Source organism: Lynx canadensis, chromosome D2 (genome assembly GCF_007474595.2).
Source record: "Lynx canadensis isolate LIC74 chromosome D2, mLynCan4.pri.v2, whole genome shotgun sequence".
Taxonomy (NCBI): domain Eukaryota; kingdom Metazoa; phylum Chordata; class Mammalia; order Carnivora; family Felidae; genus Lynx; species Lynx canadensis.
The window spans coordinates 39,585,501-39,612,229 of record NC_044313.2 but is presented as its reverse complement, the minus strand read 5'-3'; the positions used below and the strand labels follow the sequence as shown (position 1 = coordinate 39,612,229).

Below are 26,729 nucleotides of genomic sequence, written 5' to 3'. Positions count from 1 at the left end.
GAAGGGGAAGAGAGAGAGGGAGACACAGAATCTGAATCAGGCTCCAGACTCTGAGCTCTGAAAAGCACAGAGCCCGACATGGGGCTGGAACTCATGAACTGCAAGATCATGACCTGAGCTGAAGTCGGATGCTTAAGCCAACTGAGCCACTCAGGCGCCCCCCGCCCCAGGGCATTCTCTTATGTAACTACAGGAAAATATTAGTCAGGAAACTTAATAATTGGTACAGTATTGTTACCTAATTCACAGTTCATACTGCATTTTGAACAATTGTCTCTATAATGTCCTTTATTGTTCTTTTGTTTTCCCTGCCCAGTATGCAATTCAAAATCACACTGGAATTTTTTTTTTTTTATCTGCATGCATCATTTTTATTGCCTTTGCCAAGAATTATGTGACCATATGCCAAAACTAACACAGTCATTTGGAATGGGTGGAGATTGCGAACTCTTGTCCTTACAGTGTGGACACATGCTGTCCCTGTTTAGATGATATAAAAATACCAAGTTGGTTTAGTCGATAAAGTGAACTGTGATGTAAATGATAGTTAATAAGTCAAGCTGCCTGAACAAAATACTGTGAGATAGCTGAGTTATCGACATTGCTGGAATATGGGATGATAAATAGTGAGCTCATGTTTTTTTAGTCTCCTTTAATCTGGAGTATTTCATCCTGTCTTTGTCATTCTTGACATTGAATTTTTGAAAAGTACAAACCAGTTATTTTCTAGAGTGTCCCTCAATTTATGCTTATCTGAAGTTTCCTCATGATTAGATTCAGATTATACATTTTAGACAGGGAAAACACAAAAGACCAAAAAAACTTTATTTTTCTCAGTGCATCGTATTAGGAGCCACTTGATGATAGTTTCAGTATTGGTGAGAAAATTGAAAACTTGGTTTAGTTGCTGTCTGCTAGATTTTTCCACTGCCAGGATACACTTTTTCCCTTTGAGGTTAATAATTATTGACACTTTGTGAATACCATGTTCCTCATCAAGCTTTTACCCACTGGTTTTAGCTTTAGCATCCAGTGATTTTCCAACTCCATACCTCCTTCTGTATTTATTGACATTCTGCTATAAAGAAGAGCTTTCCTTCTTTCCTCCACCCCTCATTTATTTGGGTTGCTTACTTGAGTGAGTCATAGCTATATTCGTCTTTAGTGGCCTATAACTTATTACTCTAATTATTTGGATACTCTAATTGTTCTGGATTTGGTCCATGTGAACCTTTTCCAATTGATGCCATTGTTCTTGTTATATGTCCACAATTCTTTGAGTACTTATTTGCTTTCTGGTAAGACAAGACTCTCTGGGCTCATTTTGTGCGCCTCAGCCTTCAAACTTTTCTCCAAGGAAAAGTGGGGAACAAGATTTGGGCGCGTGATGTACTTACTGCAACTAGTGTGTTGTTACTTCTAGCCCCTTTTAATGGACAGAGCCAGGATATGTTTGTGGGTGTATACACACACATGCACACATATATCTGTATTCTTTACTTATGCATCTATGTATACACATGTATATATATTAAAAACAGATTTATGTTGATACTGACAGTATTATCCAACACCATGAGGGTACATTCTAGTGTTCCTGCAAATATTGAATTCTGTGAAATGCTTTTGCATCTTGCTTTCAGTCATGGTGCAAAGATATTCTCCTAAGTTTATTTTTAGGAATTTTGTAGTTTTGGCTTTTAGTTTTGATTTGTGATCCATCTCAAATTATTTTTTGTTTATGGTGTGAGATAGGGATTGAAGTTTATCTTTTTGTTCTGATGTGGATATCCAGTTCCTCTAGCACCATTTGTTGAAAAGGCTTTCTTTCTCTTCCCCCATTGAATTGCTTTGGTGCCTCTTTTAAAAATCAGTTGACCATTTAAGTGTGTTCCTGGTGTGATTTGTTTGTCCTTAGACCAGAACCATAGTTTGATGATTACTGAGCTTTATAAGTCTAGATGTGTAAGTCCTTCAACTTTATTCTTTTTCAAGATTGTTTTGCCTGTTCTAGATCTTTTTCATTTCCGTATAAATTTTAGAATCAAATGGCCGATTTCTGTAAGATGCCTGGTAGGAATGTGAATGGAATCCTCATTTGGGCAGAATCAACATCTTTTCAGTACTGAATCTTCCAAATTACAAACAAGGTATATGTCTCTATTTATTTAGATACTTAATTTTTCTCAGTATATTTTAGTTTTCAGTATATGGGGCATGCATGACTTTTGTTAAAATTTTTCATAGTTACTGTGCTTTTGACATATTTTAAGATAAATTTTTAACATTTTATTTTTGTTTTGCTGCTAGTATATAGAAATACATTTGAATTTTGTATATTGACCTTGCATCCTGCAGCCTTGCTAAATTGACCTAGATTAATCTTGCTAAACTGATTTAGATTTCTTAGGAATTTGTTAATATTATGTCATCTGTGAAAAGAGACAATTTTACATCATTCTTTCCAGTTTTTATATCTTATAATTCTTTTTCTTGCCTTGTTATATTGACTAGGATCTCCTCTGTGTTGTTAAGTATGGTGGTGAGAGTTGGCATACTTGTCCAGAGTGGGGAAATCCTGAGGATTTTGTTATGTTATTTGCCATGGGTTTATATGATAAAGGAAATTTTTCTTTGTAGTGTTCTGAGAGGTTTTTTTGTTTGTTTTTTTTTAATCGATGGATCTTTTTTTTTTTTTAATGAATGGATGTTGATTTTTTTCAAATGCTTCTGTTTTATCTGTTATATTAAAAGATAATGGGTTTGAAATGTTGATCCAGCTTTATATTCCTGGGATAAACCCCACTTGGTCATGATGTGTTACCCTTTTTCAAGTTACTGATTTTGATTTTTCCATTAGTTTGCCAAGAGTGTTTTCATCTGTATTTATAACCTGTATTCATGATGTGTGGTAGTTTTGTAATTTTTTTAGGTTTTGCTAATAGGTTTATGCAAGTCATCTAAAATGTGTTGGGTAGTGTTTCCTCCTTAATTTTCTTTCTCATATGTTTGGTAGCATTCACTGGTGAAACATTGGAGCTTTGAGCTTTCTTTTTGCAAGAGTTGGCTAACCAATTCAATTATTTAATAGATACATGGCTATTCAGATTTTTACAATTTCATTTTGTGTCAGTTGTGAAAAGTTGTGGGGTTTTTTTTATCATTAAGTATATCTTTTTCCATTCTCTTTTTAAAATTTTTTAATTTTTAAAAATTTTTAGAGAAGGAGGGAGGGGAGAGGGACAGAGGGAAAGAGAGGATCTTAAGCAGGCTCTACACTCACCCTGGGATTGTGACCTGAGCTGAAATCAACAGTTGGATGCTCAACTGACTGAACCACCCAGTCGCCCCTCCATCCTGCTTTTAACTTTTGTCTTTATATTCAAAGTGTATTTCTTACAGACATGGTATATTGGGTCTTGTTTGTTTGTTTCTTCCTCTTTTCCCCCAGTCTGACAATCTCAACCATTTAATTGGAATATTTAGTCCCTTTATACTTAATGTATTTACTAATACACAGTTGATCTTCATTATTAACGGATTCTGTATTTTCAAGTTTGTCTGCTTACTAAAACTTATTTGTAACCCCAAAATCAGTACTCAGCAACGCTCTCAAGGACATTCATGGATATGCACAGGGCAGTGAAAAATTTGAGTCATCTGATGTTCATGTTTCCAGCTGAGGTTGAGCAAGTCATACTCTGCTTTCTTGTTTCAACTTTCATACTGTAAGCATGTGTCCTTTTTGCAGTGTATTCAGTGCCTTTTCACATGACTTTTTTTTTTTTTTTTTGAGACGTATTTTTATTTGCTGTTTAGTTTCTTATTTGGCCCATTGCTTATGCAGTAGTGTGTTGTTTAATATTTACATATTAAATATTTAATATTGACATTGTAGATTTTCTAGCTTTGTTTTATTGTTGATTTTTAGTTTTATACTGCTGTGGTTGGAAAATATACTTGGTATGATTTCGATCTTCCTAAATTTGTAATGTTTGTTATGTCTTATGTAATTTTTAAAAATATTTTTATTTTTAAATATAATTTATTGTAAAGTTGGCTAACATATAGTGCATACAGTGTATGTCTTATGTGATTTAACAAGGGGATTCTTCTGTGTGTACTTGAAGAAAATGTGTTCTATTTTTCTTGGATGGATGTATTATATATATATCTTTTAGAACCATGTGTTTTGAAGTATGCTTCAAGTAAAACATATTTTTGTTGAAAAAAAATGAATTTTTTAAAATTTATTTTTATTTAAAAATTTTATTTATGAAAAAAAAAGTAGTCCCTAAACACAATGTGAGGTGCTATGTAGTGTTCCTTAGTACAAGAGGCTGTGATGTGCCTTACAGAGAAAATAGACATGTTAGATAAATTTCCTTTTATTTATTTATTTTTTTATTTTTTTTTAATTGTTTTTTTTTTCAACGTTTATTTATTTTTGGGACAGAGAGAGACAGAGCGTGAACGGGGGAGGGGCAGAGAGAGAGGGAGACACAGAATCGGAAACAGGCTCCAGGCTCTGAGCCATCAGCCCAGAGCCCGACGCGGGGCTCGAACTCACGGACCACGAGATCGTGACCTGGCTGAAGTCGGACGCTTAACCGACTGCGCCACCCAGGTGCCCTGATAAATTTCCTTTTAGATGTGAGTTACAGTGCTATTGGTCTTGGGTTCTGTGTTAATGAATCAACAGTATATTTTTGCTAAATAAGGTGTTTTGAAACAGAAACAAACATAAAACGAGGTTATATATTGATTGGTTGACCAAAGTGTCAAAGGCTTGCAGGAAACTAATTCTGGATTTCACCTAGGAGTAATGGTTGTGTATTTGCTAATTCAGTACTCATGGCAAGTTTAAAAACATAACTAATGTGAATAATGAGAATTGACTATAGTTGGGTTTAGATCTCTCTCTCTCTCTCTCTTTTTTTTTTTCTTTTTCTGTTACCTTTTCCCTCCTTTATGGGGCAAATTGACTGTTTTTTAGTATTCCATTTAAGAACATTTTTTAGCAGTTAGATTTGCAATTGCAATGTACATCCTTAGCTTTCCCAATCTATTCCTACTCTTAGAGTTAATATTATACCACTTCCTGTAAAATATAAGAACCTTGTAAAAATATAATTCTATTCCTGTCCCATTCATCGTGATGTTATTGTCATATATCTTACATATACCTATATTATAAGCCCCAGTGTTAAACTTCTTGTATTCAATAGCCTGTGTCTTCTAAAGAAATTAAAGGGAGAAAATGAAAGGTAGTTCTTTATATTTACCACATATTTACCGTTTCTGGGACCCTTCATTCCTTTTTATAGATCCTGGTTTTTATCAGGTGTCATTTACTGGGGATGAATTTCCTTAGTTTTCATTTATCTGAATATCTTGTCTTTCATTTTTGAAAGATTTTTTGCTGCGTGTGGAATTATGAGCTGGCGTTTTTTTCTTTTCAGCATTATAGATGTTGTTTCATTGTTTTTTGGCTGCTTTTTTAGTGATAAAATCAGCTGTCATATTGTTTATTATTGTTCTTTCTTTCTAGGCATTTTCAAGATTTTTCTCTTTTTTTTTTAAATTTTTTTTTTTTCAACGTTTATTTATTTTTGGGACAGAGAGAGACAGAGCATGAACGGGGGAGGGGCAGAGAGAGAGGGAGACACAGAATCGGAAACAGGCTCCAGGCTCTGAGCCATCAGCCCAGAGCCCGACGCGGGGCTCGAACTCACGGACCGCGAGATCGTGACCTGGCTGAAGTCGGACGCTTAACCGACTGCGCCACCCAGGCGCCCCAAGATTTTTCTCTTTATTTTTGTTTTGCAGTAGGTCATGATATGCTGTAGTGTAATTCTGTTTATGTTGATCCTAACTTAGTATCCACTAGTTTCTTGGATTTTTCATCAAATGTTAGAAGTTTTTGGCTATCGTATTTTCATATACTTTTTATGCCTGCAGTTTCACACTTTTCCTTATCTGTGTCTCCAATTATATATATATTATACTTCTTGAAATTATCTCACAGATTTGTGAGAGTTTGTTCATTTTTTTTTTTCAACTTTCCCTCCCATTTCTCATCTTGTATAATTTCTTTTGGTCTTTTATCCAGTTCACTGACTCTTTCTGTCATCTTCAGCCTACTGTTAAGATCATCCAGCGATTTTTTTTAAAGAGATTTTTAAACAAGTTTCTATTTATTTATTTAGAGCACAAGCAGGGGAGGAGCAGAGAGAGAGGGAGAGAGAGAATTCCCAACAGGCTCTGCACTGTCAGTCTCACCAACTGTGAGATCATGACCTGAGCAGATACCAAGAGTCAGACACTTAACCAACTGAGCTACCCACACGCCCTTGGCCCCATCCAGTGAGTTTTTAATTTGAATTTTCATCCTTTTCATTTCTACGATTTCTGTTTGGCTCCATTTATTTTTTCTTTCTTTTTTTAAAAAGCTTATTCTTGAGAGAGAAAGCATGAGCAGGGGAGGGACAGAGAGGGAGGGAGACACAGAATCCGAAGCAGGCTCCAGGCTCCAAGCTGTCAGCACAGAGCCCGACGCAGGGCTTGAACTCACGGACTGCGAGATCATGACCCGAGCCAAAGTCAGGCACCCAACTGACTGAGCCACCCAGGCGCCCCTGTTTGGCTCCGTTTCTTAATTTTCACTTCTCAGTTGAGAAATGAGTGTTAACATTTTTAATTATTTTACTTTCAACTTTTATTTATGTTTTTCTTGAATCTTGATCTAAGTCTTTTGTATGTTTTTGAAAATCTCAGCTTTTATCACTTCAAATATTATTTCTGGTATTTGTTCTTTCTGCTCTCACAGAGACCTATTTCTTCATGTGTAAAGTAAAATTTGATTGTGAGCTTATATATATTTTTTCAATGTTAGTCTGTTAGACTCCAAAGAACCTCAGCTGAAGATATTTTCATTACGAGTCATTAAAAGACATTATCATTAACAAAATTATTTCTTTTCATTAAGAGATATTTTCATTGAATTTATAATTCAGTATGAATTATACCAGGAAGTAGGGAGATGTGCTAAACTGAGGAAACTAAGTGATTCAGAACACACACTCTAGGACTAGGCTTGCTGCTGACCATCTGGGCTAGTCCTCACCAGATGAGGGACCCTTAGCACAGCAGTCCAGTTCTCTGTATTAATTCCCAGTTGGTAAAATGGACATAACAGTAGGATCCATATCATAGGGTTGTGAGGATTGATTTATTTAGTATATGTGGAGTACGTGGAACTGGTCTTTGGTACAGTAAGCTCTCTGTTAATGTTTGTTCTGCCACAGGCTCACTAGCAGTGGTAGCAGATCCAGGACTGAGACCAGGTTCCCTGACTTTGAATCTTGTACTTTTATATTGTGCTTCCTCTGATGGCCTGTTAAGTTTATGATCTATTCAGTAGCTTATCATCTCTAGATAATTAGAACAGACTAAAATTATTCATTCCTTTCCTAAAATTTATGTTCTTCTTGAATAATTGAAATTTCCAGAAAATTATTACTTTTTAAACTACACCTTTTCTTCTTAAAGATATATTCACTTAGAATATTTGATTTTAAAAGGCAAGAATTGGGGCGCCTGGGTGGCTCAGTTGGTTGGGCATCCGACTTTGGCTCGGGTCATGGCCTTGCGTTTTGTGGGTTTGAGCCCCACGTTGGGCTCTGTGCTCACAGCTCAGAGCCTGGAGCCTGCTTTAGACTCTGTGTCTCCCTCTCTCTCTGCCCCCTCCCCTGCTCATACTCTGTTTCTCTCTGTCTTTCAACAATAAATAAATGTTAAGGCAAGAATTGTCAAAGTATGAATGGGGCTTTTTCATAAATTCTGTATTAAATTTTACTGATTTTACTACATATTTTTTTCCCTTTAGGCCTTGAAATGTTCTACTTTATGTAGGTATCATTTCTTCACAATGGAAGTTTTATTTGTGGTACAGCATAACGGAAAAAAAAAATCAATCTGTATAGCAAAAGTGAAAATTCCCTTGTGATTTCACTCTCGTTCTCTTTCTGGATGCTCTCCAATTGCACTGTTAATAGTTGGATGTTACACAGACATTTACATATGTATATATGCACACATACCCACACACAAAACCTGCTGGTGCTGGAGGCAGAACCAAGAGCTCCCACTCCTGTGCCTGGCATTGGCAATGCAGTCACTGTTATAGTGCAAATGTCGTTATGTTGATAGGGCAGCCATCGTGGCTAGGGCACCAGGATGGTCATTATCATCCATAGTGCTATCAGATTTGTGACTAACTGATGTTACTTCCTGTGCTGCCAACTCCTTGAAATTTTATTGTTGCACAGAGCCTTTTTGAAAATGGAGTTAAAGACTCTATTTACAGCTCCCCTGTTTTATGCAGCATAGTGTGAATGATGCACACCATGTTGTCCTCCAAGCCACCACTCTGTAGTCATGCTCTGTGGCTTTATATGGATTAAACCTGGGCTCTTGCTTTACAGTGAATTGTCATTCCTTCCTCCCCTCTCCTCAGCCCACCCATGGAGATTTCTTGGTCCTCTTGGTCCCTTTTGTAACCAGCCCTTTGGGAAGTCTGGTCCTGCCAATGTCCCCAGTCACGTGCAAGATCTCTCTGTCTTTTCTAGAGTGGTCTCCAGACAGACTCAGCTGGTAGTTGTGCTTCAGAAGAATAATATTGTATAAAAGTGATTTTCAAAGGTGGTGATTGATTCAGGTTAATCTTTCTAATACGGAAATGCCAAAGTTAATTAGAACTATAATAACAGGTAGAAAAGTTATCAGTGATTCTTCTTTTTACATATTTGTTAGACACACTACAGTAGGTTATTGTTATCAAATTTATAACTGCCTTTATTGTTATTATTGTAAACCTGAATAGACTAAAAGTGTCGAGTCTTGGCACAGTGTGAAGAGGTGAGGCAAGCCCCGCTCTGGTTTCTCCACTTTACTGCAGTATGTAGAGAAGGTGCTTGCTCCAGTCTGAGATGATAGCTGGCTGGTGCGGGGCTGTCTCACAGCAGCATTATATGCTATATTATATGATGTGAAAAGAATTCCTTTTGTAGGAAGCACTTTAAATTATAACTGCGTCAGATTTTTCTGTTATAAAATGTGTTCCTCTATCAACGTAATAAAGATGCTTCAAAAGATCCATGTGTTTTTGAAGAAACATGGTAACTTCATATGTGTATTGCTGTCAGAAGGAATTCTAGTCTTTAAGCCGTGAAGTATTTTTGGATCCATTATTCTGAAATAGAAATGGAACCCAGTAACTTTTTTTTTTCACCTTACATATTACATAATCTAATTGATTTTTAGATGTAATAGATATAAAAACACTTCATAGTAAAAAAATCTCTACCAACAAAAATAATAATTGTTATCAGAGAGAAAAATAGCACAAATAGTGTGTGGTAGTTTGGTACAAAATGGCCCCTGATGAAACACCTCCTGTCCATATCTCTGCCTTTTTGCAACATGAGTCTGCTTGTTTCTTCCGTCAAGTGATACAGTCTCTTTCCCCACTCCTGATGCTGGACTTTGCCATGTGTCTTGAACTGGCCAGTGTGACATCAGCAGGCACAAGGCAAGCAGAGGCACCATGTGCAGTGAGCCAGCCCTTTTGAGCCTCCCCTCTTGGAGTGCTGCTTGCCATTACACAATGAAGTTTAGGAGGGAGCCACAGGGAAAGGGAGGCTCAGCCTTCCCCACTGGGTCCAGTCCCCAGCTGACCTGGGCCCAATGCAGCAGCATGAGTAAGTCAGGTAAGGGCAACAGAAGAGCTGCCCAGCCAACCCATGGAATTGTGAGAAATAGGAAAGCATTGCTGTGGAAGCAATTAAGTTTTGGGTAGTTTGTTACCCAGAAATAGCAAACAGAAACATCTGTTTGCATTTGCTAAATGGCTGGAATCTGTCTCTGTATTCTAATTATAGCCCCATTACTGAACCCTCAAGTTGCCCTTAGTCTGGTGAGGGAGGCAGAAGTGTAAGCAGGTCACTTTGTTATTGGGTGGTGAATGCCCAGAAAAGGTTCTGGCTGCTGTGACCTTGATGTTTCCTCTGTCCCCTTTTCCTCTAAGGATCAGGCACTGTTCTCTGTAGACGAACATTGAGGAGCACTTGGAGGAACTAGAGGAAGTAAACTATTTCTGTACTTCATTGAAAGCGTTTTCTATCCCTAAAGTCAGTCTCACACTTCCGTTTCTTAGAAGTGAAATGCTGAAAGAACCACAATAGATCTCTTTCCCTTTTGTTAACTAAGTGTTTTCAGTATTCTTGTATTTGTCCCGTGAACAAACGAATGCCCATGAGTATTCCTCCTTATCTTTCCTCAGGTTCAGAATCCTTTGCAGAATCCAGATGTGAGTCCAGGTCCTTCACCCCAGTCATCATTCTTGGTTCATCTAATTCACACACACGGTGGAGTGGTTCTGCTGAGCTCTCCCAGGGTCATTGGAGAAGATGGTGTGCACTGTCTTGAGCTGTGTCGCACTGCCCCACATTATTTTCTTCCTTACTTGCTCCGTTGCTCTGCGCCTTGGCATTCTAAACTACACCCACTGGCCTTCAAGTCTGCAGCATGTCTCCACTTTCTTGCCTATGACTTGCTTTTAGCTAAGAACTTAACCCCAGGTTCTGTCAGTTTTCCTTAGGGGCCCATTCTCCTCTCATTGGGCAGCATTGTTGGGTGTACGTGGAGTCCACTCTGCCCCTCTTCTTGAATAATCCAGTGGAATGGTTTAAAGATACGGTTCTAAGTTTTATATAGTTGTAATGGTGTAAGGATATAACATTATATACGTAATATATATAACATGTAGTTAAAATGGTTTAAAGATATGGACTGTATTTCTAAAATGCAGTATTTTGGGGTGCTTAGGTGGTTCAGTTGGTTGAGCGCCAACTTCAGCTCAGGGCATGATCTCACAGTTGCTGAGTTCGAGCCCCGCATCAGGCTCTGTGCTGACAGCTCAGAACCTGCAGCCTACTTCAGGTTCTGTGTCTCCCTCTCTCTGTCCCTCCCCTGCTCATGCTCTGTCTCTCTCTCTCTCTCTCAAAAATAAAATCAACATAAAATGCAGTATTTTTCTGTGGTTTGTGATACAAATTTGCAAGTGAACTCAAAATGATAGTTAAATGTCTTAAAAGTTAGACCCAACTATCGAAGTACATCTTACTGCTTTAAAATAACCACTTTTGAAATATATAGATTATTATCTTTCTTGAATTTTTGGCAAATATACCCGTTACTTTGATCAATTGATACTTAATATACATAACAGTGCAGGAAAAAGCAGTGTTACTATTTACTACTTAAATGTGGATTCCATGTATCTTTGGTATCCATGGTGATTATAACTCTTTTGTATCACAAGGAAGCCACCAATACACCTGGTTTTATCTTTGTCTTTCCAACAGCAGTGCCACAGGGAGATAAAAAAGAGAAAATCTACATATTTTAGGTTCACCTTACAAGTCACCACAGGCTACCGTGTTTGGTGAAATACAGCTATGAAACTTTAGGCAAATTGCTTAACCTTCTCTAAGCCACATGTGGAATGGAGATAAAATAGTTTCCCTACCTCCTGGCACTGTTGTGAGAATTAAATGAATTAATGCATGTGAAGCACTGAAGATTTGCAGGTGCTCATCTGTTGTGTTTTTCCTGCAGCATATTATCCATAGGTGTTGTATCTATACTTTTGTTTCTCTTGTTTTATCATGTTTACAGGGCTTATACTTTGAATTTCATTTTCTACTTGAGCATTGCTTTTGTACTTTTTTAAATGTAACTTCATTGATATTATTCTTTATTACCTCTAGTCTCATGCTCTGAATTATTTTAGGAGATTTATTTATTTATTTTTTTAGGAGATTTAAAAGTTAACAAACTACCATCTTTAATTGTTTCTGAATTAACTTTAATCTGTGGAATATGTTTGTGTGTTTATGATTTTTTTTCACTTTTGGTAATTACATATAAATTTTCTGTCAGTTATTGCCTTATTGTGTTGCATTTAAAACTTTTATTTATTTATTTATTTATTTATTTAATGTTTATTTTCCACTCTGGAAAATAGTATGGAGGTTCCTCAAAAAGTTAAAAATAGGACTACCATACTCTCCAGTAAGCGCACTACTGGGTATTTACCCCCAAAATACAAAAACACTAAATCAGAGGGATGCATGCATCCCTATGTTTATAGCAGCATTATTTACAATAGTCAAACTATGGAAGCAGCCCAAGCATCCATTAATAGATGAATAGACAAAGAAGATGTAGTGTGTATATGTACAATGGAATATTATACAGCCATAAAAAAGAATGAAATCTTAACCATTTGCAATGACGTGGATGAGGTAGAGATTATAGTGCTAAGTGAACGAAGCCACTCAGAGAAAGACAAATACCATTCAGTTTACTCATGAAATTTAAGAAACAAAACAAATGAGCAAAGGAAAAAAATAACACAGAAAAACCAAGAAACAGACTCTTAACAATACAGAACAAACTGATGGCTGCCAGAGGGGAGGTGGGTCAGAGGGATAGGTGAAATAGGAGATGAGATTAAGGGAGTGTGCTTGAGAAGAGCACTGGGTGATGTATGTAATTGCTGAATCACTATATTATATACCTGAAACTGATATAACACTGTATTTAACTATGCTTGAATTAAAACAAAAAAACAAAAAAACAAAAAACAACGCGAGGGCTACGAAATGTCCTTTAGGCTTAGCAGCATAGAGAATGTTGTTGACTTCACTGTATTGAAGCCAGATTGCAGTGAGCTGAAATGTGCATAGAAAATGAAGAAATCTCAGTTCAGAAGAGCTCTAGAGTATGTAAGAGGTTTGTTTTGCTGTCGAAAAGCAGGATATAGGGATAATCCCAAGAGGTGAATAAAGAATCAAGTGAAATTTTCTCCCCCCTTCCCCTCTTTTTTCTTAAAAAATTTTTTTGTAATGATTATTTATTTTTGATAGAGACAGAGGGTAAGTGGGGGAGGGCCAGAGAGAGAGGGAGACACAGAATCCAAAGCAGGCTCCAGGCTCTGAGTTGTCAGAAATTGAATTTCTGATTTTGCTTATAATTTTGAATTTTCAAGAGTACTTTTTTCTTTTTCATATTATCATATTTTAGCTTTCTGGTTGGTATGTATCATCTGTACATCTAAGAGGATGTTGACTGACTTATTTAAAAGGGTTTTAAAAACTTTAGAAAATTATCTTTATTTCCCCTAGTTGTTGTTGTGGCTTTGTATTATTATTTTGGTAACTTTCATTTGGAGCTCTTCTTCCAAATTTGATCAGTGATTCAGAAAGGCCAAGAACATTTTCTGTGAAATGGGGGAACAGAGGTTGGATTGCATTGAAGTGAGTTTTGAAAGGCAAGAAAAGTGAAGAACATTGTACATGGCTCAGAAAGTTTGGCTATAGAGGGAAAGAAAATAGGAGAATTGAAAGCATTTTTAGTTTTGTTTTTTAAAAAATGGGAGATCCACAAAGTACTTTAAAATTCTTTATTGGTATGGAATTTCATAATTCTTTAATAGCATCTAGTAACATAATGACATAAAATTTATGCATATTTCTTGGAAAACTCTACTTTGTTGGTGTGAAGGAGTCTTTAGAGAGGAGAGGATGAAAATATGAGGTAGGAGGATGGCTGATAAAGTGAGGCCACTGAATAGCCAGATGAAGAAAAGGGCAGAGAGCCCAGGTATAGTCCCAGAGCTGGGGTCTCCTTTTCCTTTGAACCACATAATATAATTTACATAATTCATGAAAGGGTTGGGGACAGTGGGCAAGTTTATGTGATTGGTGGTAGGAAATTGAGGAACTTTCACAGTAAATACTGTTTGATCAGCAAAAGTACCCAATCTCATGGTCAGATCCTAGGCATGTGGGCTTTCTTCACACATGGAAATCTCTTAAGAGAGAACAGTCCATTCTCCTGGTGGAAAAAAGGCATTCACTATTTTGGAACAGGATATAACCATGATTAAAAGGAAGAAACATTTATTGATTGTCCATGTTTATTATTGTTTTCTGTGTTCTGTGAAAGATGATGGTTCCTGCCACAGATATGTTTCTGCCATAGTTACAGGGACAAACATTTCCTGGAAAAAAAAAAAGTATAAGCAACACATAGCTTTCTAAGTGCTGGGCAGATGCTCAGATTTATTGATAGTTTGCTGTATTATGATACTAGACTCCTATTTGCCACATGTTCATGTTCTGAGTCTCCATTTCTGTTGGTGTGTAATGGCCATTCCATTTCGTGAGAAATATACAAACTAAAAATAGTATGAGATGACACTATTAATAAAGTCTTATATGTAAGATGTCAAATAATGCAGTCTCCAAAATTAATAACTGTGGCTTGAAAGTCAGATGTCATAAAACATAGTGAAGGTGAACTGTTCCCATGATGCATTATGCTGTTTTCAAAGGGTTAGTGCTTTGCAAAAATATGACAGGAAATGCTGAAAAAATTGAGAAGGAGCATAAAATAAACACCATAGTGCTTGAAAACATCTGTGTCCTGAGAATGCATCTTCCTACTTTATTCCTGTAGGAAGATTAGGCTTGAATTCTGTGAGGCCTTCAGAAATGTACTTCTCACAGAAAAGAGCCCTTTTATAGTTGTATATCTTCATTGATAACATAAGTCTCTGTTGACAACCTAAGTGGAATGACTTGAGCTTTTAATTTTAGCTCTTCAAATATTTAAACTGTAAAAGTAATATATCGTCACTAAAGGTTTAAAAAATAGAGAAATGAAAAGTCATTTATATTGCCACATCATTAAACCACTGTTAGCATTTTTAATGAGTTTCCTTCCTAGCATTTTTACATGTGTATATATTAACATAGTCATAATTACAATGCGTGTATAATTTATATCATTTGCTTTTTATCAGATCCATGTTTCTCTTGCTTCTAATGCCCACATAATATTCCTTTGATTGTACTAGCACTGCAGTTTACTTAGCTTTTTCCCAGTTATGGGAAATTAAAGGAACTGTTTGTTTTTCTTTATTGTAAATAACGTTATGGTGGAAATCTTGGGGCTTATAAATTTTTGTGTATTTTCTCAGGCTAAGCTTCTCACAGGTAAGCTCTTCCACGTCTTTTCAGCCCTGTTGCTCAACATTTTTCTTGATAGGCATTCTGAGTTTATGATACTGCCAGGGGGTCATAAGGACACAGGTTCAGCGCTGATTGGTCAATGATAGATTTCATCATATTTTTGTAGACTTTTGTAAAGGGAAAAAATGGTTCCCTGAGCTGTTACTTTTCCCTGATTATTAAAATATTAAGTGAGGACTTGTGTTATGTCCTCATTTGTAAAGTGGCTGTTCCTAGATTTTAATGTTTTTGAAACCTATTTGTATTGACTTCTTACATATAAAAGATACTGATTTTCTGTCCCATATTCTACATTTTCCAGTCTTTTTTTTTTTGCCTGTTTATTTTTACTTATAGGGTCATATCTATAAATCTTTTATAACTTTTTTTCCTGTTAATTTGAGGCTTAGGAAATCAATCTCCCTTTAGTTCCTTAATATATTCATTTGCAATTGTATCTTATGTGTTATTTTTTAACATTTAACTTGTATAGGTATGAGGATTTATTTCAGTAAATGAAATATGAGTCTTTTTAAAAAAATATTTATTTGTTTATTTAAATATTTATTTATTTTGAGAGAGAGACCATGTGCACACATGAGCTGGGGAGGAGCAGAGAGAGAGGGAGAGAGAGAGAATCCCAAGCAGGCTCCATGCTGTCTGTATAGAGCCCAATGCAGGGCTCAGTCTAACAAACTGTGAGATCATGACCTGAGCCAAAATCAAGAGTCGGACACTTAACTGACTGAGCCATCCAGGCACCCCTGAAGTGTGAGTCTTAATTGATATTATTTTTCCTACCAAATTCCCATTTTTTTTAAAATTCTTGTTTATTTTGAGACTTGGGGTGGGGGTGGGGAGGGACAGAGAGAGAGGGAGAGAGAGAGAATCCCAAGAAGGCTCCACACTGTCAGTGCAGAGCCCGATGTGGGCTTGAACCCATGAACTGTGAGATCATGACCTGAGCTGAAATCAAAGTGATGTGTGCCTTCTCTTCCCCTCTCCTAGGGGCGGGATTCACTGTGGGGTGGTGTGGCGTGGCCCGTCTGGGCTACTTGCACACTGCCAGGCTTGTGATGCTGGGGATCTGGCGTATTAGCTGGGGTGGGTAGGCAAGGTGCAGGGGGGGCAGGCTTAGCTTGCTTCTCCTTAGGTGATCCACTTCAGGAGGGGCCCTGTGGCAGCCGGAGGGAGTCAGATCCGCTGCCGGAGGTTTGGCTCCGCAGAAGCACAGAGTTGGGTGTTTGCGCGGAGCGAGCAATTTCCCTGGCAGGAACCGGTTCCCTTTGGGATTTTGGCTGGGGGATGGGCAGGGGAGATGGCGCTGGCGAGCGCCTTTGTTCCCCGCCAAACTGAGCTCTGTCGTCCGGGGGCTCCGCAGCTCTCCCTCCCTTTGTCCTCCAGCCTTCCCGCTTTCCGAGCAGAGCTGTTAACTTATGACCTCCCAGACGCTAAGTCGCGCTTGCTGTCGGAACACAGTCTGTCAGGCCCCTCCGCTTTTGCAAGCCAGACTCAGGGACTCTGCTTGGCCTGCGAGCCGCCCCTCCGCCCCGGCTCCCTCCCGCCAGTCCGTGGAGCACGCACCGCCTCGCCGCCCTTCCTACCCTCTTCCGTGGGCCTCTCGTCTGCGCTTGGGTCTGGCGACTCTGTTCTGCTAATCCTCTGGCGGTTTTCTGGGTTATTTAGGCAGGTGTAGGTGGAATCTAAGTGATCAGCAGGACGCGCGGTGAGCCCAGCGTCCTCCTACGCCGCCATCTTCCCCTAGAGAACCGACCTGAGCTGAAATCAAGAGTCTGATGGTTACGCGACTGAGCCACCCAGGTGCCCCTTCCCTTCCAAATTCTTGTCCAATTGTCCCAGCATCAGTTAAGAAGAAACTTGTCCCTTTCCTATAATTTTGGGCTGCTATTTTACTCTTCTGTATAATTCAGTCAGTTTTTGGACTGTCTTTTTTAGTCTTGGACCTGTAACTTTACTTTTTTAATAATAATTATTGCGTAGTTATGTCTATATTTCAAGAGGACTCATCTCTCTGTTGATTCTTTCTCAACATTTTTATTTGATTGTCTCATTAATGCTTATGCATAATTTTAGAATAATTTTGTCAGGTAGAAAATCTTGCTTAGACTTTGGAATCACATTAAATATATGCTTTAATTCTGGAGAACACATATTATTGTTGTAACACAAACTATTATTATAGTTTTCAAATATACTCTAAAATTGCTGAATGTTTTTCATTAAAAGTTAAGTAGCTTTTAAATCATTTATCTCTATTTCATGATTTTTGTTTTGTTGGTGTATAGGAATGTTGGTGACATTATATATTTATATACTTTTTTCTTACATTAGAATACTTATTTTATGCAAATGTTTATGTTAACTGATTCTAGTAGTTCTTAGAAATTCCTTTGGGTTGAAGACATCCACATGGCTAAAAGACACATGAAAAGATGCTCAACATCGCTCATCATAAGGGAAATACAAATCAATACCACAATGAGATACCACCTCACACCTGTTAGAATAGCTAAAATGAACAATTCAGGAAACAATAGATGTTGGTGAGGATGCGGAGAAAGGGGAACCCTTTTGCATTGCTGGTGGGAATGCAAACTGGTGCAGCCACTCTGGAAAACAGTATGGAGGTTCCTAAAAAAATAAAAATAGAACTATCCTACGACCCAGCAATTGCACTACTAGGTATTTATCCAGAGGATACAAAAATGCTGATTCAAAGGAGCACCTGCACCCCAGTGTTTATAGCAGCACTATCAACAATAGCCAAATTATGGAAAGGGCCCAAATGTCCATTGACTGATGAATGGATGAAGATGTGGCATAGGGGCACCTGGGTAGCTCAGTTGGTTAAGTGTCTGACTTGGCTCAGGTAATGATCTCACGGTTCACAAGTTGGAGGCGTGCATCGGGTTCTGTGCTGACAGCTCAGAGCCTGGAGCCTGCTTCAGATTCTGTGTCTCTGGTCTCTATCTGTACCTCCCCTGCTCAAGCTCTGTCTCTCCCTCTCTCAAAAATGAATAAAAACGTTTAAAAAATAAAAAATGATGTGGTATACACACACACACACACACACACACACACACACAATGGAATATTATTACTCAGCCATCAAAAAAAAAAATGAAATCTTGCCATTTGCAATGAGGTGGGATGGAACTAGAGTGTATTACGCTAAGTGAAATGAGTCCGAGAAAGACGGATACCTTATGATTTCACTCATGTGTGGAATTTAAGGAAACAAAAGGGATGACCATAGGGGAAGGGAAGGAAAAATAAGATAAAAATAGTGAGGGAGGCAAACCATAAGAGACTCTTAACTATAGAGAATAAACAGGGTTGCTGGAGGGGAGGTGGGGGTGATGGGCTAAATGGGTGATGAGCATTAAGGAGGGCACTTGTGATGAGCACTGGGTATTATATGTTAGTGATGAATCCTAAATTCTACTCCTGAAATCGATACTACACTATATGTTAACTAACTTGAATTTAAATTTAAAAAAAAATTTAAAAAAAAATTTCTTTGGGTTCTCTTTCATTATACTATAAAGTTCTCTTTTTGTCTTATCACAGAAAAAAGTCTTATCTAGAAAAAATCCAACTGTAAAATAAGAGCAGTGATAATGTATTTATTTTCCTTCTTTGTTTAATTAGATTGACTCTTAAGGGTTTTGCCATGTGAAATTTTGTTTGAGATAGATGTTTTTTAAAGTTAGGGATTCATCATTGCTGTTTAAGAATTCTGTGTTGATACTGGATTTTATCATTTGTTGACAGCACCTAATGACATAAACTACTGATTCCAAGGGTTTTGTTGGAAAATGGATTCTATTCCTGTGTGTTCTGGTGTCATGGTGTGTTGGTGACTCCCATTGTACACTGTGTACATACATATCTTGAGGTTCCCACAGGCATGTCAAGCTCAGTGTCCATGATGAGCTTTCCTTTACCCCCCACTCCTCTGTGCATCCTGGTCTTTTGAATGCACACCCAGAAACCAGGGTACGTACAGTTGAGTCCCTTCACTAGATTATGTCAGTCCTCCTTTTCAAATGGTCTCTCTCATTCCTCCGTATTCCCAGCTTTAAGTCCTGCTTTGATCCTTCAGTGCTGTGTACTACAGCTGGTCTCCTCACTCCTCTTACTGCTTTTTTTCCCTTTCTGTATCTGCTAGCTGTTGTGCACAGGCTTCTCGTTTTTATAGGAAATGTGCTTCTGATAAAAACACGCTTAATTTAAAGTTGTTTATTCTGAGTGCCATTCGAGATGTTGGCATTCAGCTCCGCACAATGGTGAGGAGAAGGGTGCTGCTGGAGCCTGGCACCCTGTGTGCAGGGGTGCAGGGAGGCAAGCAGACCTGGGGTGACTGTCCCTCAGGGAAGCCGCGACTGGCATCTTTGTCTTCTCCTGGCTGCCTCCTTGTTGTCTGTATTTGTCTCATCATTGTTGGAATGGACAGAATCTTTCATTTATCTTGACCATTTGGAAAGCACATAGAACAGCTTAATTGTTATGCCACGCTGGTCATATTTTGCATCAGGCCTTCCTACCTCTCCCCTTGTAGGGATAGTGTGATCAGCCTTGCTTCTCCTTAGAGTCATGCTACTAGAGATCCTTAAAAAATGTCAGAAAGAATTTGAGGTCTCAGTTGTGTAAATTTCGTGTCAGAATGAGGGGCAGGAGGACAGAAAATGGTACTGGAAAGACAAAGCAAACAACTGGCCTTTGTGAGGCACTGAGGGGAATCATTGCAGATGCCTGAAAAAGGAGGCTGGAAAATGTGCTGATGTTAAGAACCCTTACATTTGTGCACATGGACACAATCTTCTTTGGTCTTCACATTAACCCTGTGAATGGAGTAGAAATTATTACCTTTCTGTTTTACAGCTGAAGAAACAGAGCCTTTGAAATTCCTCAGTTTGCCCAACATCACACAGCATTCAAGAGTCAAGTCTTGAACTTAAATTTCTAATTGTTGATTTTGCACTCTTCCTGTTACCTCTTTCTCAAAACTGGAAGAGTGATAGGATAACAGTGACCATCTCCTTGTCATCCAGATACATTATATTGGGATAGCACTAAGGAAAAATACAGTTTTATCGCTCTTAGTCCATATCAATTATTTACATATTTTTAAAAAAGTTTTGTTGAGATATAATTCACATTCATTCAAATCCACTTATTTAAACTATATAATTCTGTGGCTTTTAGTATACTTAAGAGTTATGTGCCATTACCATAATACATTTTAGAACATATTCATAACTCTAAAAAGAAACCCTTTTAGCTATCATCCCCCCCATCATCCCCCATCCCAGTCCTTGGCAACCAGTAATCTACTTTATGTTTCTATATATTTGCCTATTCTGCACACTTAATACAAATGTAATCATATAATATGTAGTCCTTTCACTTTATAATGCCTTCAAGCCTCATCCATGTTGTAGCATGTATTCATATTTCATTTTTTTTGTTGCTAAATAATTCCATTTTATAGATAACACATTTTATTTATCCATTCATTAATTTATGGACATTTGTGTGATTTCTACATTTTAAGGAAGATTCAGACAGTTTTCCAAAGCAGCTGCATATATTTCCACTGGCACTGTATGAGGGTTTCAGTGTCTCCACATCCTTGCCAACACTTACCTGTCTTTAAATATAGCCATCATTGAAGTGATATCTCATGGTGTTGATTTGCATTCTCCTATTGGCTAATGATGTTGAACAACCCATTTTTCTTTTTTTTAAAGTTTTTGTTTTAATTTGGTTACATTACATTAGTTACATTAGTTTCAGGTATATAATATGATAATTCAGCACTGGCATGCATCACCCTGTGGTTATCTCCACAAGTGCGTTCCTTAATCCCTGTCACCTATTTGACCCGTTTTCCCACCTCCCTCTCCTCTGGCAACCATCAGTTCTGTATAATTAAGATTGTGTTGAACAACCCATTTTTCATTGGGTTATTTGTGTATTCATTGTTGAGTCATGACAGCCCCTTTATGTATTCAACATACAAATCCCTTATTGTATGTTTTGCGAAAAGATTCATTCTGTTCTGTGGTTGACTTTTCACTTTTTTGATGATATCTGTTGAAGCACAGATGTTTTTATTTTGGTGATGTTTAGTTTTTTTTTTATTTGTGTGAGATAGGAGTCTAAATTCATCCTTTTGCATGTTGAAAAGACTGTTCTTTCCCCATTGAATGGTCTTGGAACCCTTGTTGAAAAACCAATTGACCATAGTTACACGGGCTTATTTCTTGACTCTAAATTTTATCTAAAGTCTTCTAATCTATTGACATGACATATCCATTTCCATACTCTTAAACAACCAGTTTGTCCATTTCTTCTAGATATGGATGTTCATATTAGCTGTGCTGTATTTTTCAAGTTAGCATTAGTGGGATTGAAGTTCTCATGCCTGGATTGTTAGACATAGTGCAAAGGTTTAACTATTGTTCTTCATTACAGACGAATTGGTATAGATATTTGGAAACTATGCAAAGAAAATAGTATGAGTAATACCTGCTTTATGCTTTTCACATGAACCTTCGCAAAAAAAAAGTGGCATGGTCAGTTTTGTAGTTTGGCTTTTAAGATTATCATTTTTATCCTAAATATGACATAGGAGAAGGATTGCTTTAGGGTGACTTTCAGGTCTATAACCTGGAGATAGGGGTTCATATCAGAAGAGTAGCTTAAATGACTGTAAGAAGGAGAGGTCCTTTAAAATTCTACAAAATATTTAAAACCCTCTCTCAGATTTGTGTTTATCTGGCATAGTCCTCGTCAGTCTTGTCATGGTCATGTACCAATGATGTAATAATGATTATTATACCAGAAGCACCAAAGGAAGCTATTGGCATGATGTATGGTGGGACTCTGGACATGGTTGGTTTGAGTTAGGTATTCCAAGAGACCACATGGAGTTTGTCATCTCTGACAGAGGACTTTGATGTATGAGTGATGAAGTAATGAGAAAACTGCTCACCAGTGACTGTTGTGATCTCCCAGAGGGTATAAGACAACTAAGCTGTAAGTGCCTCTTATCTTGTGTAATATGAACATAAACATTCAGACCATTCGTTGGGCACAGTGCTCCATCTTGTATCAGTTTCATCAAAGGCTTGAGATAGAGTAGATGATATATAACATGTAGACACTGACATTCTAGTAATTGATTAGAGTATCTAGACATTAATATCACCTACTGTATTTTCCTGTTTTATGGGTATCAGTGATCACTCACCTATTATAAAACTAGACTTTTAAAAACAATATTCTTTTAGCTCATTTTCTCATAGTGTTGATCCCTTCCAGCTTCTTATTCCTTCTTGTTGCTTGTTGATCAGAGAATCTTATGAGGGGAATTAATTTTGTGAGTTCTGTTGCTCTTTAATTTGGTTAAGTAACACTATCAGAGATGAAACAAGCCACACAAACACCTACCTTTGGTCCAGAGCAGAGTTTGGGGAGGGAGAGGTGGAATAAATGGCTGCCCTTCCGATGTGACCTTAGGGTTGGGTGGAATAAATGGCTACTCATCAAATATGACCTCAAGGTTGCCAGGCCCTCTTGTTTACACTCCCTGCCTATTGTCCCAACCTCCAATGCATGGTTAATAAGTGAAGACCCCCAAATTAGAGATTCATTGTTTTAGTTTAATGTTTCCATCCTTTGTTAAAATTCAGATAGCATGAAACATTACTAGATTAAATGTTATGGATAATTTGGATATATAATTGGTTTTGTGTACTGAGTTTGATAGATTTCAGCAGGGGTGGGTTAGGGGATAGAGAACACACAATTCAGTTACCAGGAAATTTGGAGGAATGTAGGAGAAAACCAGAAAAAAGGCAGTGTGCATGGAATCATTGAATCAAGCTTATTTAGAAACTTTTATTTTACCTAAGGGCAGCCTTTTTAGGATCCCAGGAATATCCATGATGGCTCTAATCTTCCCTGAAAAATTCTTTAGAAAGGGGTTAGCAAACTACAGGCCATGGGCCAAATCTAGCCTGCCACCTGTTTCTGTAAATAAAGTTTTATTGAAACATAACCATTTTCATTCATTTGCACACTTACTGTGGCTGCTTTCACTCTGCAACAGCAGAATTATTTTTTTAAATGTTCATTTATTTTTTGAGAGAGAGCATGTGCATGTGTGCATGTGAGTGGGGGAGGGGCAGAGAGAGAGAGGGAGGGAGGGAGAGAGAATCCCAAACAGGCTCCATGCTGTTAGTGCAGAGCCCGACGAGGGGCTTGATCTCATGAACAGTGAGATCATGACTTGAGCTGAAATTAAGAGTCAGATACTCGACTGACTGAGCCACCCAGGCACCCCACAGAATTCAGTAGTTTTAAAAAAATAAGGCCCAAAGTGCCTAAAATATTTACTTTCTGGCCCTTTATAGGAAAAGTTTGCCTACAACTGGTCTAGAGAGTCTAGACTTTCAGAAGGTTAAGCATAGATCATACGTATCTTAAATTTATTTTAGACTTTTAAGCCTTTAATCTTACCATTGTGTGGATTCAGGGGCAGTGGTTTTAAATTTTTTTTTTTTTTTCAACGTTTATTTATTTTTGGGACAGAGAGAGACAGAGCATGAATGGGGGAGGGGCAGAGAGAGAGGGAGACACAGAATCGGAAACAGGCTCCAGGCTCTGAGCCATCAGCCCAGAGCCTGACGCGGGGCTCGAACTCACGCACCGCGAGATCGTGACCTGGCTGAAGTCGGACGCTTAACCGACTGCGCCACCCAGGCGCCCCAAGGGGCAGTGGTTTTAAGGAAAGATCACTACTTCTATCAGAATGAATGCTTGTTCAAGGAAAAAAATTAACTTTAAAAATATTCTTAAAGGATGACACTGCTGTATTTAAAACCTAATAGCCAATGGAAAATTAATACCTGATTATACATGTACATGCCTCTTTCAGGTGTGCCCATCTTATTACATGAGAAAAATGTTAAAATTTCTCCTATAAACATTCATCTTGTTGTTTATGAAGACCAGGTATTTGTGTCAGATACTGTAACTGGTTCACATATGAACATAAATATAAAATGCTAATCTCACTGTTGGAAATTTGAAGTGTTATGTCTTGTCTTCTCTCTCTCAGCTTGAAGTCCATGGCCCAAAATGACTCTACCACTGGAGACTCTGTTCAGTAGAGAAGACACCCAGACAAGAGGCTGGGATGAGCATGCCACTGCATCAGATCTCTGCCATTCCAACCCAGGATGCCACCTCTGCTAGAGTCTACAGAAGTAAGACCAAAGAAAAGGAGAGGGAAGAGCAGGTATTAGGAGGATGCCTTTTTTAGTTTCATTATTTTTGTTGTTTTCATTAAACACAGCCTAGAATGATAAACTCTGATGATCGAGGTTTTCTCTGCTAACATACTAAAATGCGTGTGGTGTAAATATTAGTTGGGCTCAGAAGTTCTGTATAGGTTTCTAGGTTTTCAGACTTTGGTATCCCCTTATTCTGCCATGGTTATACATGACTTACTTCTCTTCATTGCCTAAAATTATATAATTTTTTTCTGGTAAATCTCTGAGTAAAAGTTCTTTGAATTCTCAGAACATGATGCAAAAGGATAAATTAATCTGAACCAAGATTTTGCAAATACCTCGTACATACTAGTCTCTGCTTGCTTTAAGGGTATCATAGTTAACATCACAGAGCCTGTCTGTGCCTTCGTATGGCTCTTGATCTGGCCTGACAATTAAAATGAATTAGAGTCTAATGACAAGGTCAGTAATAGAGGAATTCAGGGCCACCAAATTCCAGCCCAAGGGGTCAGGCAGGAATGGCTTCCTGGAAAAGATGACATTTACATAGAGAACCTGAACAGTGACCTGGAGTTAGCTCAAAGAAAGTAGAATGTTCCAGTTAGGAGAAATATTATATGCTGAAAGCCCAAAGGTTTAAAGCAAAATGAGTTTGAAGAGATTAAAATAGAGTAACAGGAACATAAAGGGCAGTGGCAAGATAGGAGGTTGGAAAAGTTACAGGAGGTACCGTAAGGAGTTTGGATTTATTTTTGCAGAATGAATGATCAAATTTGCATTCTTAAAACTTTCACTCAGACTGCAGTTTGGAGAGTGAATTGAATCAGTGGTAAGAGACTAGTTAGAGGATCATTTAATAGCCTACTTAGGCCAAGTTTGGCAAACTTTTTCTGTAAAGGGTCAGATAATAAATGTTTTAGACTTTGTGGGCCAGTCACATCTCCTCAGTTCTGCCACTGCAGTGTGAAAATAGTCAAAGACAATATATAAACGAATGGTCATGACTGTGTTCCAATAAAACTTGACTTGCAAAATCTGGTAACAGGCCAGATTTGGCCTGCAGGCTGTAGTTTGCCAATCCCTGGCCTGAGGAAAAGGTGATGGTGACTTCGTCTGGGATGGGGTAGTGGGGATAGAGAGATATTTAGTTTATTAATCCACTGGGCTTGATAATTGCATGGGGGGTGAAATAGGGGGGAATCATGGATATCTCCTGCTTTCTCCTTGCCTTTACCATGTGCTGCACAAACATGTGCTGATTAGTTCTCACAGCATTCCTATTCTGTAGTAAATCTTTCCTGATGACTCTAAAGAATCCTTGTTAAATCAGAAAGTATTAAGTCTTGTTTGAAGGTGAGTGATTATAGTTGATGGGATACCATTCTTTGCTTTATTTCATAAATAATTAGAAAAAAAAACAAATCTGTTGGGGGACCTGGGTGACAGTCCGTTAAGCATCCAACTCTTGATTTTGGTTCAGATCATGATCTTATGGTCCTGAGATCAAGCCCCGTGTTGGGCTCTACACTGTCAGTGGAGCCTGCTTGGGATTCTTTCTCCCTCTCTCTCTGCATCTCCCTCACTCATGCGCACACTCTCTCTCACTCTCAAAATAAATGAACTTATTAGAAAAAAACAAAGAAATCTGTTATATCATAGCTCTTGAAGTACATGGACTATGGAAAATGAAAAGGTACAATATAAATTTAAAGGGGTCTCCAGGGGCGCCTGGGTGGCTCAGTTGGTTAAGCATCCGACTTCGGCTCAGGTCATGATCTGACCTGCGTCGGGCTCTGTGCTGACAGCTTGGAGCCTGGAGCCTGCTTCAGATTCTGTGTCTCTCTCTCTGCTCCTCTCCAACTTGTGCTCTCTGTGTCTCAAAAATGAATAAATGTAAAAAAAAAAAAAAAAAAAATTTAAAGGGCTCTCCATATTCTTAGTTTGTGTTTTCCGTTTTTCAGTTGTTTGTATTGTCAGTCTGCACCCTTTCTATTTTGCTGAGCTCCTGGGAGGAGTGTGGTCAGCATTGATTGAAAGGCTGGCCAGGGCGGTAATGGAGTAGATGGGTTTTGGATGTAGTATTTTCAGTATTTCAGTTTTTCCTCAAGTTGCTGGAGATGGGAGAATACCCCCCAAATAATCTTTCCTATATTCTTTCAGTTTTCACTTAAGTTAATAGGCTTCATTTAAGATTCATTTAAATTAATGGTCTTTCTTAGAACCCTTTAGCCCAAATGGATTTTTAATTTTTAAAAAAAAATTT

General features: G+C 38.0%; 1 protein-coding gene across 8 annotated transcripts in view; it reads left to right on the top strand.

Moving 5' to 3' along the window:
- MARCHF8 (membrane associated ring-CH-type finger 8) overlaps window positions 1–26,729 on the top strand; it is a 135,816-nt gene that overhangs the window by 32,632 nt on the left and 76,455 nt on the right. For 6 of the 8 annotated variants that reach the window (XM_030334921.1, XM_030334925.1, XM_030334924.1 and 3 more), the window contains exon 2: window positions 24,292–24,471. In XM_030334921.1, coding sequence (XP_030190781.1) covers window positions 24,370–24,471 — 102 coding nt within the window. In that variant the 5' untranslated portion in view covers window positions 24,292–24,369. The remainder of the gene's footprint in view (window positions 1–24,291; window positions 24,472–26,729) is intronic. The other 2 variants (XM_030334926.1, XM_030334923.1) reach the window with 1 other exon arrangement.